Here is a 21,900-nt window from a genome sequence, read left to right on the forward strand (position 1 = left end):
TAAAAGTTGTTATAGATAAACCTGCCTTGTCAGATCATGGCTCAGACAGGGCATCATTTAAGTAGCAATATCTGTATCAAACAAAAATTATTTCTAACACTTCTAAGTCTATATACAGAAATTATTGAAATGATTTTGTGAGTAATTTATGCCATGAGTTACATCAGCTGGTTATCAGTTTTATAAATATTTATAGTCACATAAGTGAATGAAAAGGAATATATTTTCTAATTTTTGATTTATGTAAGTAGAAATATTATGTTACTAAGCTGTTAAATATTTTGAAGATCAACCTGATAGGAAATGTTGTTCAGAAAAGTCAGACTCCATTAATTTTTTTTTTTTCTCTTTAAGCTGCACGGTGTAGCATGTGGGATCTTAGTTTCCTGACCAGGGATGGAACCTGCGCCCCCTGCATTGGAAGCACGGAGTCTTAACCACTGGACCACCAGGGAAGTCCCAGATTCCATTAATTTAATGACAACTCAATTTAAGAAAAAATTGAGGGATTTGCTTCCCTTTTGAGAATTAAAAAAGGAACTATTACTTCAGATTTATCTTATCTTTTCAAAGCTCTGCTACTATTCCTGAGAAATCAGCATCCACTTGACAGGAAATCACATTATCAAATCAGCTTGAAAAGTCTCATATTTAGCCACCACTTGTTTGTATAAGCTCTTTTGAAAATAAACTAGTAACCTTTTTCTTTTTTTGTTCTGTGTGAAATCTTAGAATATACCACATAAGCAATGTACAATAAAATAAATTGAAAGCATAATACATATTTCATAATGAACTCAAAGTTTCTAGTGACTTAAATTGTCTCTTTTTAAATTCTCTTGTAATATTTTTAGAAATTATCCTAATGGCCTTTCATTTTCTCAGACCAGGAAGAGTAACAAAAGAAAAAGCAGTTCCTGTGCCATATATTATTATTTTCTCTCCTTGCTATTTTAAATGTGGTATTGAAGAAAAAATTAACAGGATAGAAACTGTTTCCGGACAGATTACATTTTCAGATTCTACTATAAAATGTATAATTTATACATAATCTTGCATTATACCCAATATAATATTTCAGCCCATCAGAAATGCACTAGAGCATATATTTTAAGTGATAGTATAAACCAGTAGAACTTCTATTGTATTACCAAAATAATAGAATTGTTCACAAAAGAGTAGTACCTAAAATTTCTCAACTTTCTCAATTTTCCTAGAAAAGTTAAAACATGTATGTAGAGTAGAACTTTTTTAATAAAATTCATTTCATTGCCAGCACAGTTATGAAGTTTTTGTTTTAAATATCTTAAGCAGTTTTGGTTAATTACAGCACAAGTCTGATACTAGTGAAGGTAAAGATGTGAAGTCTGAACAAGACTGAACAACTACATCTGTTCAGTTGTTTGCAAGTTTTCAGTAGCAAATTATAAATCTAGGAAAGTTTAAATGGTTTCATATTATCAATTTTAATAAACTAATACTCTGATAGCTGTTGAAATTTGTGATAAACATCTCATTTAATATTCATGTTTTTAAAGCCATAATAAATAAGCCCTCCTATTTCATGTGTACTGTAAAAACGAGAGATACAGCTAAAGCTATGGTATAGTGAATCATGACTAGCTCCACCAGTTTCAAGCATATCTTCAGATCATTAGCATACTCCTTAATGTCCCCAAAGGAAAGAAGTTGGGATTGTCCCTACCCACTTTTCTACATAACTTGCCTTTTTTTGCAACTTCTTTTCCTCTCTTGAGACTACCTTGACAACCATTTCAATCCACTTTCCTTTTTTAACAGATTATTTTAAATGTAAATTTTTTTTTTACAGATGGAAAAAAATATGCAAGTAGATTTGGTGCCTTGGATACAATAAGGAAGTAATAAACATTTTGTTGTCTCCCATATCCCATGGCATTTTCCCCAGAGAGGTATTGTTCTCAGCATGCGTTAAACTCTGATTTGTTCCATTACTTGCAGATTTCTTAAATTTGCACTGTAGTTTCAAATTAAATTTATATTTATGATCCAAAACAAACGGACAACTGCCATGCACTATTAAACTATCACTGTTTTATGTTATGCCAGAGTTAACTTCATTTCAGGTTAAGAAAAACACCAATCCTGTCCTTTATTTATTTTTTATAAATTTATTTATTTATTTATTTAATTTATTTATTGGCTGCATTGGGTCTTCATTGCTGCACCCAGGCTTTCTCTAGTTGCTGCAAGCAGGGGCTACTCTTCACTGTGGTGTGCAGGCTCCTCATTGCAGCGGCTTCTCTTGTTGTGGAGCATGGGCCCTAGACGCGTGGGCTTCAGTAGTTGCGGCACATGGGCTCAATAGTTGTGGCTCACGGGCTCTAGAGCACAGGCTCAATAATTGTGGTGCACGGGCTTAGTTGCTCCGTGGCATGTGGAATCTTCCCAGAGCAGGGCTCGAACCCATATCCCCCGCATTGGCAGGCGAATTCTCAACCACTGCGCCACTGAGGAAGTCCCTGTCCTTTATTTATAACATTGTATTCTGTCTGATTAATTCATTCTTCATAATAGCATGGATATGATACTGCCTGGAAGTCTGGGAATAAATAAAAGGATTTTCACAGTACCTTTCCATTATGAGTCCACATGTTCTACTACATAGTCACAAATCCTAGCAGCTTCTAGAGTAATGTATTTCAACCTTAGTACTTTGGCTGTACATTGGACTCTCCTGGGTAGCTTTAAATACTACTGATGTTTGAGACCCATCTCCAGAGATTCTGATTTAATTAGTCTGGGATACGACCAGGGGATTGGGATCCACTTAAGGTCATAGTGTGAAATAACAGAAACCAATACCCAGAACTGTTTTGCTTCAAAAAACTAAACAACAAAACCTTACCTTTTCTCCTCCATCATGCAAAAAAAATTTTTTTCCATCTGCTCAAGTTAATTGAGGGCCTTGGAAACTTCCAAGATGAGGTAAAAAGTTCTGTTTCATAATAATGGTTTTATTTTGTAGTTAATCTATTTTAGGGCATCCAATTCCTGAAATTCTGGTTTAAAATTATGAATGCTGATGGCTATCTCTCTTGGAAGTTCTTTATGTCTTTATTAGTATCATCAAGCTAAATTCTTGATTGATTGATTGAAATGAGACTGAATACTTTACATTTTACCTTCCTTAAGGAATAAGTGCTGCAAACTGTAATTTCTCTAGAAGCTAGTTATTTTAAATACTTTGTGCAAATATAATCATACTCTGAAAAAAAAAAAAAAGAAAACCCAAAAATTCCTTCCATAACTTTGAATCCATAACTTCAAGATTTTTTTGAGTCTAAAATAAATTTATAAGATTTAAAATCGTACATTTAAAATAATCGCGTATGAACAATACAGGGTTTTTGGTCAGTAATATCAGTAATGTAGGATGACCAGCCAGTCTTTAACTTATATATAGAAAAGCAAATTAGGGTCAATAGGGTCATGTATGGCTCCATGCATAACTTTATCAGAAAGCACCACAGTAACCCCAATATTCATATAAGAGAAAAATAAACAGGGAAGTGCTCATTAAATAAGATGAATTTAAAATTTGTTAATTATAGATGGATTGAAGAGATGCAATCTATAGTCTCAGCAATGTCTTAATGACAATATCCTCAATGTTCACATATAAATGATTTGAAAACTAGAATTTCCCTCTAAAGTCTAGGTCACTTCCACCAAGAACACGCATAACCCCTGTCATGACAAATGCAAATAGGAAAAAACTATAAACAATTTGCTTTGTATCTCCATCAGGAAGAAGGTTCCTACTTTTCCACCTAGCAGGAGGAAGGAAGAATTTTTCCTGACCCAGTAACAGCCCTGCCAGTAAGAGGCTGTCACAACTCAGCCAGTCAAAAGCCAATACACTTTGAACTCCCAGTTTCCTCCAATGGACTCTTTGTTTATAATAGCCCCTTCTAACTCCCCCTTCTCCTCTATAAAAGAACATTGATCTCTCTTGTTTTCTGGACTTGCCTGTGATTTGCCATGGAGTGCATGTCCTGAATTGTAGTTTTGTTCTTTCAGAATAAACCTATTTTGCTAGTAAAATAACTGGTTATTTGTAATATTTTAGGTCAGTATTTGATTATTGGCCACATTTTCTTAACGTTTCCTTTCTTAAATTATGTCTTATAATTTTTTATTGTATGAATGATCCATGGAGACTGAAGTAGGTATTATTTCTCTCCATAGAGGGTGGGCCCTTTTGTCAGGCAGATAGAGTGAGAGGCTCATAGTCTCAACTCAATAATTAATAAGCTGGATTGAGGCTGAAGTCAGGTTTCGGCTTTCATTAGATTCAGTGAACCTCTGATTTCAAGTGGCTTAAAAGGGCATGACCTACGCTGTGTTTGTTGCAGGCTCCTTTAATGGGATCTAATCTAAACCCACGGAGTCCATTATGGGACTGCGGATTTGTACTCTGCTTTCAGCACCTGACCCCTCCTTGAGCATGGTCCTAAAGGTTTTTTGCTTAAGACTTTAGCAGGTCTCTAATCTGAAAGTTCTGCATTTCTGAGGTTGTGAAAGTAACTCTTCTGTCTTCCATCCTACACAGGTTTAAAATATAGTAAATGTCTTAAGGAGGATTCTTACTATGTGTTTGTTGTAGGCTTCTCTATACTATGGCTTGATTTCCAAACTGTGAGATTGTCGGAGATTTCATTTTGCTCATTTGGGCCAACTACTTAGCCTCTTGTACCGTCACAGCTCTCAGCAAATGTCTCATTGGGAAAAATGGCCATATGTTCGGACTCCTCTTCCAACCTAACAGGTCAGTCCATATGGCTGTCAAAACCTCGGCTGATTTCTCCTTCCCCTAGTAGAGTCCTCTGCCTATGGCAAGACTGATCCTCAGATAATTCCCAGACTCAGAAAATACTCCCAGAGAAGCAAAGAGCTGGCAATATTAGCTTTCCTGGGGGACTCTCCCAATATTGGAATTTTACTTCATCTAGCTTTCCATAGCTCATTTATTTATAAGTATAATTTTTGTAATTTATCATTTTACTCCCAGATATTGCCACTGAGAGTGATGACTTGCCATCACTTATTATATCCTAATATATCTTATTATATCTTCTCATCCTAGAAAAAGAAATCTCCACTGCTGTAATTGTCATAAATACTAAGCTTGACCTGTGTTTATCCTTGTATTTCTCAGAGTTCTGTGGCTGTTTTCTCATTTTTGTGCTCAAAATCAGGTCCCATGCATCCCTCTAACCTGGTTTCCTCATGTGTCAATTCCAACTTCGTTGCTTATGATCAAATGAGAGTGCTACTCTTCCAGTGCCAAACTAAGAGATAATAGCTCTGCATCTCATATATGTAACAGGTCCACAGCATAGTGGAGATCTGCTATAATTTTTCATAACATGCTCTGATTGTTTGGGATAAAAGGTATAATAAACACAAAGAATAACCTGCAGCCATTGTGCAAACCCAAAATCATCCTCAGAGTACCTTTATACACCTTGCCCACCTCTGTATGCCAGGGTGCACATCCATCATCACCCACAAGGGTACGGCACTCACCATGATTATAGAATAGGATAAAGTGACCACAGGGGCTCTCAGGGATGCAGTAAATTTTCTGTTACCTCTCGAGTCCCATCTCCTCAACCTGCAGTTTTTATTCTAAGATCGACCACAATTTTCCAGGACAATTCACAGTGAATACACATAGTGCCCATTGCCCCAACAATGTCACACAGTGGTCAGACCTTAGAATGGCTGAACATTTCTGAAGTCTTTAAAAAAATTAAATGGCGCCACTTATTAGACATTGACAATCCAGTTTGAATTTGGCTGTGCTGAATTCTTTCACTTCCTTTTTGGTCTCTCTTAATCAAAGGTTCAAAAAGTTCAGTGTCAAGTACCAAAGTCACCTTATTATATGTTTCAACATTTTAACTCTGTCTCATCTATTCTGCAGGGTATATAGGGAAATCATTAGTAACGGGAAAGCACAGTATTAAAACTGTGAGCTCAGGGTCAAGGTCAGATGCAGCCACCTTCTCCCACAACAAGAATTTGCTTCCAGTGCTAATTTCAGAGATCCTGTGGTTAGTGAGTGGGTTTTAAATATACAGGCATATGTATACATTTATGTTATATATGCAAGTATTTGTAGATGAAGGTAGCATTTCCTACCCATATCCTACTTCATATGGAATTAATAAAGCAACTTCTATATATGTGAAACAATGAAGGGGATGGAATTTGTGTGTGTAAGAGTGTGTGTGTGTGGGGGGGGGTTGGATAAAACTTCTGGTAATTTAAAAAATAACAGTTATAAAATGGTGATATTTGAATAAGCTGTACCCTTTGTATTATAATTCAGTTTGATCATAAACTTAATATAGAAGAAAAAGCTGTTTTAATTTTGAGTTCATTGCCCAACCGAACTATTCAGCCTTAGACAGAGACCATGAATTCCATGAGCTGACACCAGAATAACAATGGATCATGTGAAAAGGAATGGAAATATTCTAGATAAATGTGAGCTAGCACTTGCATCTCTTATCAGGTATTAATCACACTTATGACTCTGTCAATCTTAGTTCCTTCCTCTGAAATATCTACCATTACCAGGCATTGCATCCTCAGTCTATTTTATCAGCATCCAACTGACATAGTTTCCAGTCCCATTAGTATCTTTGAAACAGGCAACCAGAACCTCAAAACCAGGTTCCATGAGGAACAGCTGAAGGAATGTGGGTATTTTCTGTGTGGAATAAAGACTTGCAGAGAACATCAAATGCATCTTTGTATATTTGAAGAACAGGCATATGGAGGAAGATTAAAACAGACTTGAACCAATAAAGGAAATTGTGAGAAGGCATATTTCATTTACACAGAAATTTATCTGAAAGAGTTGTTAAAATGGACAAACTTACTTTTTCAGGTAGTAAACTCCCTGTCATTGCATGCGATAAGCAGAATCTAGACGTCCATCTCCAAGCATGATTGTTGAGGCTATTCTTATATTGGCTGGAGAAGTTACATTATGTATCTTCTCTAACTTTTCAGAATCTATGATTTTACATTTTAGTGGGATTGCATGTAACTACTTGCTTTTAAAGTAGTTCCTGATATTGTAAAGCTTGTTACTGATGTGGCTTCTGAAACAAACTTTAAACTCATTAGTAAACCCTACAGCAAAAACAGGGCCTGATTCTGCCATTAGAAAATAAACAGAAAGAAAAAGACACTTCAGAATTCTTAGGCACTTTCAAAAGATTATCTTGTGAACAAAATCGTTGTAGTTTCAGAAGAAATGTAAAGGTTAATGAACTTTCTACTAAAAGCACCATGTCTACAGCATATTTTAAAAACTCTCTGATTTTATCTCCAAATTTCTGAGAAGGCAGATTTCTGGGTTATCTTCAAACTCCCACTCTTTGATCATGTACTGTTTTGTTCTCTGTTAGAGACAAGCATTTTTTTCCATGTGGATATTCCTTCATTTACACTGAGCATGTTTAAACTTGCAGAATCAAGCTAACACCTTCAGACAAACTAACGACCAAATAAAACAATTCCCCAGGCTTTTACCAGAAATGAATGGATTTGTCATAAATATACCTCAGATACCTTCACTCAGCTGCATGTTCTTATCATTGCCAGAAAAAATTAACACGAGATGTTAAATCATGACTTTTTTTTTCCATTTCTTTGACTTCAGTATATTTAGAGAAAAAATTCAACAATATGGAACTTTTTTTTTTTTTTGGCAAAAAGATCTTAGTAAAACTTCTTAGCTGGTTAACATATATATTATATATAAGCCATATGTATATGGATGTATGGCTGGTTGCATGTGTGTGTGTGTGTGTGTGTATAAAATTGGTTTCTTAGAAAACCAACTAACATGGCATGGCTGAAAATCATGTCAATTAGATACTGATACACTGAGGATGCTATCCCTGGAAACAGTAGATACTTCAGAGGAAGGAATTAAGATTGACAGTCAGCAGTGTCACTGGTACCTGATAAGAGATGTAAAGTGCTAGCTCACATTTATCTATAATATTTCCATTACTTTTCACGTAACACATTTTATGTATAAATACATAAAATATGTATTTGTAAGAAAAAAATTAAAACATGTCTACAGGATGAAAGGAATGGGTCTATACTAGGTAAGTGTGAGCTAGCTTTATGGCTGAATGAATTCAAAAAGAGTTTACGTAAACTTCATTGATTAGGAAATCTAAAACTATGTTAAAATGTTTTGTTTTCTTTTTGTGGAATGAAAACTTACTGTATGGAGCCAAAGGCATCTATGCGAATGTCTATTCTTTCCTATAATACCCCTCCCTTCCCACCTTACTTCCTTTTACCAACTTCTGAAAATTAAGATGAAAAGAAACTATTTTGAGAAAACAACATGGCATGAATGGCATGGTGTGTTGAGCACTGTGCTCAACAGATATCACAGATCCCAATTTTCAAGTATGATCCTGATTTTGTATAATTTTATATTTTTAATCAAGATGATTCAACTAATATTGAATTAAGGGTGCTTTATTCTTATGAAAAATAATCAGAAATGAAGAATAACAAAAATACTGCATGTAATGTATTTCTGAGATTACTGAGAGGGAAATTTATGGCCTTAAATAATAATTTTTTAAAAATTAAAAGGATAAAAATTAATGTCCTAGAAAGCCACCTTAATATGGTATAAAAAAGGACAGAATAAATCCAAAAAGAATAGCAGTAAGGATTTAATAAAGAGCAGAAATTAATGAAGTTGAAAATAAAGATATAATAGAGTCAATTTCAAAAATTCATTATTTGAAAAGAATAATAAAGTTTACAAATATCTAGTAAGATCAGGAAGAAAACAGGGCATGAGTAAATAATATTAACATACAAAGAGAAAGGAATTATAGATACAGGAGAGATTAAACGATATAAACAACTTTTGTCAACAAATTTTAAAACAAAAAAATTAATTTCTAGCAAAAAGATAAATTATATAAACTGACTCAAAAAGAAAATGAGAAAAACAAAGACATTTTGAAAAAGGAAACACAGGGGCAATCTTACTCATAAATATAGATGTTTAAAAGAAAGAACCTCAAACAAAAGGAGTATTCCCCGCTTTTCAAAAGTTCACTTTATGCCACTTTTACTTTTATGAAAGGCCTAAACTAGTACCTCTTTTCACTACCTGAAAGAAATCTGCAAAGAATTTTGGCTTTTAAGGAAAAAGAGGAAAATTGAAAAAAGGATTGAATGTTCTTTTTGCAGGGAGCCATCCCAGAGGCAGCGCGCACCCCCAGCAGGCAGAGCAGCACCGCCAAGCTCCTTCCACAGGATTACAGTCAACATCTCAGCACCAGGCTGCCAGAGCTTGAACTGTGTCTGTGAGCATCTGTGCTTTATCTCAGTTTATTTTGTGTATCCATTACTAAGATGTGTCCTAAGGTAATTTTCTTTGCTTTACCTCTTTTGGCTTACAAAAAGTTTCACAGGAATGTTCTACTTTCAGATAGTGCAGGAAATCTGAATTAGCAAACCAGGTTTACCAATGCACAAATGATCAAGTTGAGTTCTTCCCATGAATACGACAGCAGTCTGACATTAGAAAGTCTCCTACAATCTATTAATGCAATTCAGTGCATTAACAGAATGAAGAAGTAAATCCATTACAGTCATTTCAAAAATGGTGAAAAAAAAACCCCAAAATTAAAAATCCATTCAAGAAAGAGATTATGTGAAAACTAGGAACAGATGGGAACTTTCTTAAAACCTGATAAAGGGTATCTACCCAAAACACAGAGTGTAAATTCTACTCAATGGCAAACATTAAAATATTCCTTTTAATATCAGAGATGCTGCTATCAGTTTTTCTATTCAAAATCAAACAGAAGTCCTCGCTCAGAAAGTATGACAAGAAAAAAGAGAAGAAAAAAAGTACGTATTAGTTTGAAAGATATAAAACTGTCTTTATTTATAGATAAGACAGATATGATTGTCTTCATTCAAAGCCCCTCAAACCCTGTAAGTAATGAAACTGAAGGTAATTTAGTAAGGTTGCTGAATATGGGATCAAGATCCCACAAGGACATTTCTATACAACAACAGGGAATAATTTAAAAAACCCAGCATCATTATTTAATATTCAGAAAAGTGGACTGTTATTTGAAGAAAGACATGAACCCTCTGTAACACATGATAAGAGGTAGATTCTAGATAAAGACTTAAATGAGAAATTTTTTGATATTAACTTCATAGTTTCACCTAAACAGAAACTGTTGTGACCTGGGAATAGGGAAGAACTTCTTAAAACTTCAAAACACAATGACAATGCAAAATTAAGGTGGATTCAATTACATCAAAGTTCAGAATTTCTTTCAGTGAAGGACACCATGGATAAACAATATACAGGCAATAAAATGGGATAAGAGATTTATAATGTCTAAAGCAGAAAAAGGATTAATATCTAGAATATACAAGAAATTCTGTAAAACTGTTAAGGGCAGAAACCCCCTTAGAAAAACGAGGAAAGCAGTTACAGAAGATGAATCCGAAAGATTGATGAGCATTTGAAGGCATCTTAAACTGCTAGAGATCAGATAAAAGAAAATTAAATCAATAATGAGGGTTCCTAATTCCCATGCTTTGTCAACGCTTGTCATTTTCCATAGTTCTAATTTCCCCCAACCCTCGTGTGCTATTGATAGGTATCTATACGAGTCATTTGGGGGAACTGATGGCATTATTTAGTCAAGTTAAGTATATTCATATTCTGTGACCCAAACATTCTGCTCCTGAGTCTATACGCCAAATAAATATTGGCAAGGTCCATATTAGGATATTCAGTAGTGGCAGGGAGTTGGAGGTATTCTGTGTTCCAGTCAGTGAATAGTTGAATAAAATGTGGTAGATGCACACCCTGGGAGAACATTATTTAGAACCCACAGATTATAAGTACACATAGCCACTCGATGCATCTAAAAGCCTAATGCTAGATAAAAAAGATAAGAAACAGTACGATATATAATAACACCATTCCCATAAATTAAAATATATGCACAGAAAACAATAAACAATATTTAAGACTACAATAAAAAATACTGATTAAGTACACTCATAATAGAAAGTAGGATATGAGGATAAAAGGAAACACATGAGTGTGTGGACTGGTGAAGATGGTAGCTGTAAATTTAAGAAGACGGACTGGAGCAACTCTCTGCACTCAAGGTTCAGAGGAGGAGAAAAGAGGATGACAACATAGCAAATATATGTGAATAAATCTCACCAAAAGATGTATAAAACATTTATAAAGGAAATCATCAAATTTTATTATAGACATTAACGATTTAGGAGATCTAAATAAAAGAAGAGAGAAACCAGTTAGTAGATAGGGAAAGTTATTATTAAGGTGCCAATTCTCCCCACATTGACTCATGCATTGAATGGGAACTTCCTCCCTTAATCCAACATGGTTTTCATGGAACCTGACAAGATGATTCTAAAATTTAAAGAGAAAAAAAAAAAAAGCCAAGACATTCCTGTAGCAAAACAAGTTTGAAGGGAGATATCAAAACTTCTTACAAGACTTTGGTAATTTAGACAGTATAGTATTGGCATAGGATATACAGACCAAAGCAACCAAATAAAGACCTCAGAAATAGACTCACACAAATGGAAATTTAAAATATGACAGATTAGCACTGTGCATCAGTGGCGGAAATAATGAATTATTTTCAGTAAGTAGTGGTTGGAAAAAACTAAATAGAAAAAAATCCCGAAGTAACTGGATCCCTAAAAAATACCCCCCGCTCCCCCAAATCCAGAAAATAACAACACAAATCAGTTCCAAAGACCTTTAAGATATTTGAAAAATAAACAGGAAGGGACTTCCCTGGTGGTCCAGTTGTTAAAGAATCCGCCTTCCAATGCAGAGGCTGTGGGTTCGATCCCTGGTCGGGGAACTAAGATCCCACATGCCTCAGGGCAACTAAGCCCGCGTGCTGCAACTAGAGAGCCCTCATGCCGCAACGAAGATCCCGCGTGCCACAAGTAAGACCCAATGCAGCCAAATAAATAAATTAAAAAAAAAAAAAGAAAAATACACAGGAAAATATCTTTATGACATTGGGGATACAGAAGAATTTCTTAAGGCAGGCGATACATGACAGAAAGAGGATAAATAAGATGATAAATAGATGTTAAAGATGATGAACAGATGATAAATAGATGACAAATTCTAAAACTACAATTCATTAAAAAATACCATAAGGTGAAAAGACAAACCACAACTGAGAGAGGATAGCTGCCATTCATACAATTAACAAAAAAAGGAGTCAGCAGAAAATGTTTTAAAACTCTCAAAAATCAACAAGAAAAATGCAATAAATAGGAAAGTGGACAAAATCTGCAAAGGAATTTCACAGATGAAGAAATTCAATAACTACTACACATATAAAGTTATTTCCAGTTCCTGTTAGCAATTAGAGACATTATATCCCCAATGAGATATCATAGTATACCTCACAGACTGGCAAAATCTAAAGGACTGAAAACACCAAATGTGGTAAACAAAGTTGGTGACAGATCAGTAGTCATTTGGTTTGGTTTAGGTAATCAAATTAAAGATGTGTTTTTCTTACGACCCAGCTGTTTTCTACTGGCATTTATTCTAGAGGAACTCTTATGCTCCAGGAGACATGAAAATAATATTTATAGCAATGTTGTTTATAAACAAAAAACTGGATAACTCAATTGTTCATCAACGAGAGAATAGATAAATTGTACCATATTCACATAATGGGCTATAGTATAGCAGTAAAAATAAATGAATGTGGCTATACTCACTGAAATGACAAATCCAAGAAAGGTAATGCTGAGTGACAAAGCAAATATAGAATACATACATTGTTACCCCTGCAAAAGTTCAAAGACAAGCAAAATTAAATAACCTTGCTTAAGTATACATATGTATACTTGTGTAAAGAAATGATAAATACAAAATTCAGGCGAAGCAGGAAGCAAGTAAAGAAGTACAGAAGGTGCTTCAGTAATACTGGTAATTAGAGTCTGGTTTGTGATTTAAATCCTATGTGTGGCTTTCAGGCCTGACCATAGGCAATTAGGGACACTTTAACTGGTGGGCATTACAGAAGAAGGCTACCCTCCCCACATGAGAGTTAGTGTACAGCCAGTACGTTACAATCTCTGAAGTAGCTGCAATCAAGGTCTCAGGCTCCCAGCCTGTGATGCTCTTTCACATATTTACATTCCTAGTCTCAGCACCTGCATTCCTGGGTCCTTTATCTGAGGCCTTGGGCAGAGGGCTTCTTCTGGACCTTTGCTGAGACCTCTTTAGAGGGGTATTAGGGGGAAGCCTTAAAGACACTTTTCCCCACCCTGAATTAGTACCCAGTACTTCTCCACTCCTAGCCTTCTCTTTTGTCCACCCCTCCAACCCCCCCATAAAACCCAACACAACACGCTCAGGGCCCATACTATTGCCAAGGCCTTTTGTTCAGGGCCTCCTTAACAGTAAGATGAACCCCACATCTGTTCTGGTCCACCTGATACTGGCCCAGTGCACTGTTCCATGGGGGAAAACAGAATATTGGGGGTGGGGGGGTTGGCATTTCCTCCGGTTTTAGACTCTTGTTTATATCATTGCACCAAGTAATTAGATAGATGATTAAAGGCTTAATTAACTCTTTTAGTTTTGGCTGAGTCTAACAGGTCAGCTCTTGCTTAGTAGAGCTGAGTTCTTGAGAGTAATACATTTCTTAAGCTGGGTTGTGTAATAAAGCTACTTTGAACCTCCTCCATAAAAAGTTATAAAAAGTTAAGTTCTGTGGAATTTCTATGGGGAGGACAAATAAGATGAAATCACAAAGAAGCAAATGTTTAATTTATAGCTTCATTACTCCAGAATACAAATAGACAAAGGAAATTGAGGGGTTATCAGAAAGGTGCTTCATTCTTTTTAAAATTTGGATATAGGGTAGAAGGTAGGATACAAAGGAATCTTTTAAAGCACATAATTCATATAATAAATTTTCTCTTCTTTGATATGAAATCCTTTAAGTAAGACTGATTTTCTTATATTTAATTTCATATTTTATTTTGGGCTAAATGTAATATATTTTAAAATGTATCTATACCAAATCTAGGGACAATAGGTTTCTACAGTTACTTACCACTTTATAAAATAGTATGTGCTTATAAAAGGTCTTTAACTTTCTTCATTCAAACTACTGTATAAAGTTTTATTTGTCCTTAAACTACTTTCTTGAAACCTTGAGGATTTTGTAATTCAATTTATCTTTTGCCTCAACTATACAGGCTTTGTTTTTACCTCCTTTCGGTTTATATTATTGCTGTACCAATCTTGTTGGTCTTCTCTTGTTCCCTGAAGATCAGAGTTCCCCATATCTGAGCTTCTCCAACCAGACCCCAAGAAACATCACAAAGGTAAATACTAAAACAGCAGAGTTGTCCATGCTCTGACAGACCATGGTTTTATAAAAGACAAAATTATATTTTATGTTTATATTGTATGATCATCATTACACATAATAAATTCTCAATGGTGAAAAAGGTATTAGAGATTGCCTTGCCCTTATTGATAATTCCTTATATCTATATAGTACAATTAGTTATAATTTAGAATGTGCTTTCACATCAGCTAATTTGATCCTTATAACTGTATTAATTAGGTATATATAATTATTACCATGTTACAGATTAGAAACAGAAACAAAAGAAGAGGTTTCTATCACATCCCTGAGGTCACACATTTAGTTAGGCATGAACTCAGAAATTGGTATTTCTTGTCTGTTGTACAAGTATGAGACACTCTGCACTAAAGCACTGACACATTCAACTTGTCCTAAACTTGTGGGACAACTTGTAAAATATGAAAATAAAATGGTATGAAAGTGAAACACTTCCAAACTCATTCTATGAAGCCACCATCACCCTGATACCAAAACCAAAGATACCACAAAAAAAGAAAATTACAGATCAATATCACTGTGAACATAGATGCAAAAATCCTCAACAAAATACTAGCAAACTGACTCCAACAATACATTAAGAGCCAAAGCAATCCTGAGAAAAAAGCAGAGGTGGAGGAATCAGACTCCCTGACTTTAGCCTATACTACAAAGCTACGGTAATCAAAATAGTATGGTACTGGCAAAATACACAAATATAGATCAGTGGAACAGGATAGAAAGCCCCAAAATAAACCCACCTACTTATGGTCAATTAATCTATGACAAAGGGGGCAGGAACACACAATGGAGAAAAGACAATCTCTTCAATAAGTTGTGTTGGGAAAACTGGACAGCTACGTGTAAAAGAATGAAATCAGAACATTCCCTAACAACATACACAAAAATAAACTCAAAACGGATTAAACACCTAAATATAAGACTGGATACTATAAAAGTCCTAGAGGAAAACATAGGCAGAATATTCCCTGACATAAATCACAGCAATATTTTTTTGGACCCATCTCCTAGAGTAATGGAAATAAAAGCAAAAATAAACAAATAAGACCTAATTAAACTCAAAAGCTTTTGCACAGCAAAAAAGACCATAAACAAAACAAAAATGCAACCTAAAGAATGGGAGAAAATATTTTCAAATGATGTGACCAACAAGGGATTAATATCCAAACTATACAAACAGTTCATACAGCTCAATATCAAAAAAACAAACCCAATCAAAAAATAGGCAGAAGACCTAAAAAGACATTTCTACAAAGAAGACATACAGATGGCCAACAGGCACATAAAAAATGTTCAACATGGCTAATTATTAGAGAAATGCAAATCAAAACTACAATGAGGTATCACCTCACATCAAAAAGTCTACAAGTAATAAAAGCTGGAGAGGGTGTGGAGAAAAAGAAACCCTCCTACACTGTTGGTGGGAATGTAAATTGGTACAGCCACTATAGAGAATAGTATGGAGGTTCCTTAAAAAACTTAAAATAGAGTTACCATATGATCCTTTAATCCTGCTCTTGGGCATATATCTGGAGCAAACTCTAATTTGAAAAGATACATGCACCCCTATGTTCATAGCAGCACTATTTACATTAGCCAAGACATGAAAACAACCTAAATGTCTATTGACAGATGAATGGATAAAGATGTGGGGTGTGTGTGTGTGTGTGTGTGTGTGTGTGTGTGTGTGTGTGTGATGGAATATTACTCAGCCATAAAAAAGAATGAAATAATGTCATCTGCAACAACATGGATGGACCTAGAGATTATCATAGTAAGTGAAGTAAGACAAAGACAAATTTCATGATATCACTTATATGTGGAATCTTAAAAAAAAAGATACAAGTGAACTTATTAACAAAACAGAAATAGACTCACAACACAGAAAACAAACTTATAGTTACTAAAGGGGTAAGGGCCAGTGAAAGGATAAATTAGTCTGGGATTAACATACACACACTACTATCTATAATATAGATTACCAACAAGGGCCTACTGTATAGCATAGGGAACTATAATGATCTATAAGGGAAAAGATTTTGAAAAAGAATACATATATACATATATATATATAGCTGAACTGCTGTGCTGTACACCTGAAACTAACATGACATTGTAAATCAACTATACCTCAGTAAAAAATGAAATAATTTATTAAAATGAAACTGAGATTAGAACTGATGAAATGGAATGAACTTAAATTATGATAATGAGTTGTTCAAAATCTTTATCAGGAATACCAATGCTTTTGTCAAATACAGCTTTTGTCAAATTTTTTGAGATGAAGGGCCTTATCTATGTATTAAACATTATTGATGACAAAGCAAATTTAATCGAGTTTTTCTCAGATTTTGCTCTTTGTGTAGTCTCCATTTTTTCACATATACACCTGTAGCTTTCAGTAAGAAGATACTTAGCAAAATCCTTACTTAAAATTGAGCAGTGCAGAAATATTTTTCTACTAACATATCTAAGGCAGAAAGAACCTGGACAATGTTGCCAGATTTATTTTCTTTTCTTCCTTTTTTTTTCTTTTTGCATTAGCTTCCTTACCTCCAAAAAGATGGAATGCTTTTTTGCGGCTTGGTAGAGGCCACTTTGCAGAGCTGGATTTCTGAAAGCTTTGTTTTCTTTTAAAGTATTCTTTAGTAAAGAACGTTTTTGTGGCTTTGTTCAGTTCTAGAGTAAAGCAAAAGAAAATAGCATTTTTAAACACTGATTTGAGTAAAACGGCAAGAACCTGAAAAATGGTTTTTGTAGTATTTTCATAATAATTCAGATATCTTTAAGACAATGAAGACAAAAGTAGAGTCAACTTTTTTTTTAACCCAAGAAAACATAACTCCTCCAAATTTGATGCCACTTTGATATGCCTATACATAGAACATACACCTACTGAGCAGCTCTATGTCAGATACTACACCAGATATAGAGGACACAGTGTCGAAGGAGATACAGCCCCTGCCCTCAAGAAGACTGCAGTCTAAAAGATGGAAATAAACAGGTAGACCAGAAAAGGATGGGAAATGTGTTATGATGTAGCAACACAATAACTAGAGTGTAATCATGGCGCAGGCGTGATAATGAAAAGTAATAATCCTTAGAACTTTTTACTTCATAGTCTCTCTTTCATTCCACATGTGATGGGTTGACCACTTAGAGGCTAATGCTGCTGATATAAGTTTTAAAAATATAGAATCAACTCTTAACCTTTCGGAAACTTGTTAATGAATTAAAGAGAAAAGGAAAACATTCATCTGAAGTAAACAAACACCAATCAAAGAACATATATGACGACATTCACTTTAAATAAGAATCTCTAGATATGAGCCAGGGAAAGCAAGGCATGACCGGAGTTGAGCTGTTCGATGGAGAGGTTCTTCTCAGGGAGGCCAGTGTAGAGCTGCTTACTAACTAAGAAGTAAACTAGCCTTTCCATTAATGGTGCCCTCTTACTTTCATCCCACAATTATTCCTGTACTATCTTCTCAGTTTCCAATCCTTCAGGCTTTGAGCTTCTGCTAAAACCAGTTACATCAGATTTTCTCTGTTTTTCCCAACTACTCCCTTGGATTGATTCTTACCTAAGTAATTCACAGGGAAAGTACATTCTCAAAGTTTTCACTTAACAACAAAAGAAACAATGTAAAAAATAGACCACTCAAAGCAAGGGAGGTTAAGTATTAACACTGCAACTCCCTTTAAGTCCCTTCCCCAAAGGCTAGTAATTCAAGCACATAAGATAAAGAAAAATTATTTTCATTGTGTATGTTGGAGGTTGTTAGGGGCTAGTGACTGTTTTATCCTTTATGTGTTTAATAGTTAAATCATTTCAGATTGGATATTCTCACAGTGCTTTCTGCAGCAGTACACAGCTGTTTTATCAAAGTTCACTTTGCCCACTGCCTGTTAACAGCCCCTTAGTACAAGATGGTCATAGCACTACTTTCTGGTTAAAAGGACTCACCAGTGTCATTCATACTGATGAAGAGAATGGAAGAAGTTTATCAAATGCCTTATAACACATTCACTTACAGTAACAATTCTTGCAGGGCTTATCCTTAAGCAGTGATGACTGTAATTCAGGATATTTTCTGAGAAATTAAAAATCCTATGAGGGGATATGGGGATATATGTATAAATACAGCTGACTCACTTTGGAGTACCTCAAAAACTGGCACAACAGTGTAAAGCAATTATATTCCAATAAAGAGCTTTATAAATAAAAAAAAGTCCTATGAGATAAGTGGTATTGTGTTAACAGTTAACTCTTGGGTAAACTGACTCACAACTTCCTAAATACCTTTAAAAGTAAGACCAGTGTGGTGGGTAAATGATTTCATGTGGGAGATAATATAAACAAAGGTGAAGAGTTTGCAACTCAAGAATTCTTATTCCCCTCCTTTCTCTTCCTCCTCTCCCTCTACCTCCTCCTTCTCTGGAGAGCTTGTAGCCAGGCTCTAAAATGTTGATGCAATAACCAGAGGATGCCACTGCACTGCCCTCTCTTAAAATGAAAACTTATTTGGAAATGTAATTGAATCCAGTAAACCAGATCAAAAAGACATTCTCGTAAGAGTCGTCCAATAAGTGCAGTTTTGAGAGCTGGTCACAAATCAAACTTGTCTTAGAGGGTATTTGAGAGAGGCAAAAATAATGATGATAACTGTGATATTTTTGTTTTCTAGCTTTGCGGAACTTATTACTCAATGCACTTTTAACCTATATAACAAACCTACGTGATTACTGCACCAAAGAAGGAAAGGTTCATAAAAGTATTTATAATATTTAAGAATCACTTTATTATGATCAGAGAAATTATTAAAATGTGCAAAATGAGATGGGAGATGTACCTACAGCATTTTGTTAACATAAATACGTGTCCATAACATAATCTTATGAGATATTGGAAGATTTTATTTATTACACTTGATCTGAAAGGCTTTGGAGAAGAGAGGATCCAGAAGCCCTTGTCCCTCCATTTGCTGGGCCGAGTGAGAACTGGGTTCTAATGCTTCTTAACTGTGGCACCTTCCATAAGCTGTTGAACTTTTCTTTGTACTTGCTTTCTGCCCTATCTCCGGCAAACATTTATTTTGCAACGGCTATGTACCTGACACTTTTCTGGTCTAGCTAGAAATGTAGAAATGAATTAAATGTAATTCTTGTCTGCTGGGCATTGTACTAGATCAGTGATTCCAAAATACCGTCTGGAGCCTGACTATGCATCAAAATTGCTGAGGATACTTGTTAAAGAGACAAATTCTAACACCTTGCCCAGATATTACTGAAGCAGAACTGCTGTGGATGTGACCTAGGAGTCTGTGCTTCCTACAGGCTCCTTGGGTGATTCTGATGCACAGTCAGATTTGATAACCACTGGATGAAATGACCTTAAATCCTTTTTTGTTCTAAAATAACCTGAATTTATTTAAATGGGTTAAACCTTATCTCACTCTGCTATAAACTGTACAAACCTTACCCAAGGATGTTGTTCTTTATACAGAATTCTGTTGCTTCATTCTAGTGGCATTTGAACTTGGAATTGCAGGATTTTGCAACAAATAAAATATTCAGTATTACCTTTCTTGGAATTATTTGGAAGAAGCACTAAGAAAAATCTGAAGGTTGACCAAGGCGTAGAGCTTGGAGTAAAAGGTGATAAAAACTACCTTTATCTTCTCCTTTGCCAACCCTACCTGTTAGGAAGTAGAGGCTTCTTATTACAATATATTATAATGTATTGGATGTAATCAATATTTCACATCATTGAATAAAACAGAAAAAGACAAAACCCTGAATATCCTGGAAAGATTCTAAAGTCTATTCAAATGGCACATTTAGTTAAATGTGGTGGCAGCGTCAGTAGAAAAAGCAGCATCTTTGTGTGACACTATCATAGAAATAATAAGTATCAAGATAAAAGCTTGTCTCCTTGACTTGACTTCTTTAGACTTCGTGACACTGTATTGTATCATAAACAATAAAATAAGGACAACCGCATACACAGCACAATTTTGAACTACAGGCAGTACCAACAGGATGGTGTAACTTTGATTTCTGCTTTATGCTTAAATATGGGCAATTTTATATTTAAACAACTAATTACAATTAAGAAAATACTTGTTAGTAATAATTTTAAGCATTCTGTTAGGTATAAGAGTTAAAACTGTGAAACAGGCATGAGTACCTGCATTAAATCCTATCTAGCAAATAGGTAACCATTAAGTTACGAAGTAAGTGCCACGATAGGGTTAATTCAGGCCTTAACGTCCTACTAAGGAGGGGAATATAATAAGAGTATTATTATAAATACAGGGCACAGTCATTTACATGGAACCACTGGTATTATGTTTTAATTTTAAAGGCTAGGATATATGTGTCCAGCCATCTCATTTAGATTATTAAAGGCCTGTTTACCTACTTAAAATTACATCTCATTATTATGAAAGCTTTTTTTCCACAATTCCCTTCTGAGTCCTATGCTGTTTGATACATCATAGGTTCATTTTTCACAAAGATGCAACTTGCAAAAAGATGATTTGACAAAAAGAAATTTGTAGCATGTTACGATAAATGTTTAAAAAAAAGACTGCTTCTCCAAGAGTTTTGAATTATATGCATAGGATGAGCCCTGATTTTAAGTGGAAATCCAACTTTCCTTCATTTCAACAGACACTGGACATGCTTGTTCACAGGCATTATTTGGTTCCAGGAGATTAATGTACAATAAATGACATTTGCAAGGAATAGACAAGACTGGAAATCAGAGTCCCAATCAGTGGGCATTTGTTAAAAAGAAAAGGTGGGGGGAGATTTCTAACAAAACAATCTCTACCAGCAGATGCTTAACCCTCATTTTTAAACATAGCTTTTAGTGTAGTTACCTCTTGTGAGATGACCTTTAGAACTTTTTAGATTAGTCTCATCACACTCTTCTTCTTTAATATGTTGATGTATATGTTTATATATTTAATATGTTGAAAAATAGTAATTTTTCAAGGGTATACAATATAAGATAGTTTTCTTTGTATTGTTTTACAGCAGCAGGAGTGAAATTGAGTTAGGATGCTGTTTCAAGGTGATCTGATATCCTTCCCATACACAGGAACAGAGAAGGGCTAATATATTGACATTTGAGTGCACTTCACTGTATATCAATGAAAATCTATAAACTATCTTAAAACTGTCTTCAGGGTTTCAAGGGCAATGCTTAATTTGCACTTCTGCAAGAGGGGCAAGAAAGTCTCACTTGCAAGGGACCCTAACTCCTCTAGTGAAACTCATTTTGTATCCATGTGAGCACTCAGAAAGGTTCATCTATAAGAGGAACAATACCAGTTAGAGAAAACTTGAGTCTGCTATT

At 34.9% G+C, this 21,900-nt stretch overlaps 1 protein-coding gene across 4 annotated transcripts in view; it reads right to left on the bottom strand.

Moving 5' to 3' along the window:
* The window catches only part of RNF180 (ring finger protein 180), a 276,720-nt gene that overhangs the window by 42,682 nt on the left and 212,138 nt on the right, over positions 1-21,900 (bottom strand). For all 4 annotated transcript variants that reach the window (XM_057742663.1, XM_057742670.1, XM_057742654.1 and 1 more), the window contains one exon: positions 17,088-17,213. In XM_057742663.1, the coding sequence (XP_057598646.1) occupies positions 17,088-17,213 (126 nt within the window). The remainder of the gene's footprint in view (positions 1-17,087; positions 17,214-21,900) is intronic.

The sequence above is a fragment of the Hippopotamus amphibius genome, chromosome 1 (assembly GCF_030028045.1).
Source record: "Hippopotamus amphibius kiboko isolate mHipAmp2 chromosome 1, mHipAmp2.hap2, whole genome shotgun sequence".
Lineage (NCBI taxonomy): Eukaryota > Metazoa > Chordata > Mammalia > Artiodactyla > Hippopotamidae > Hippopotamus > Hippopotamus amphibius.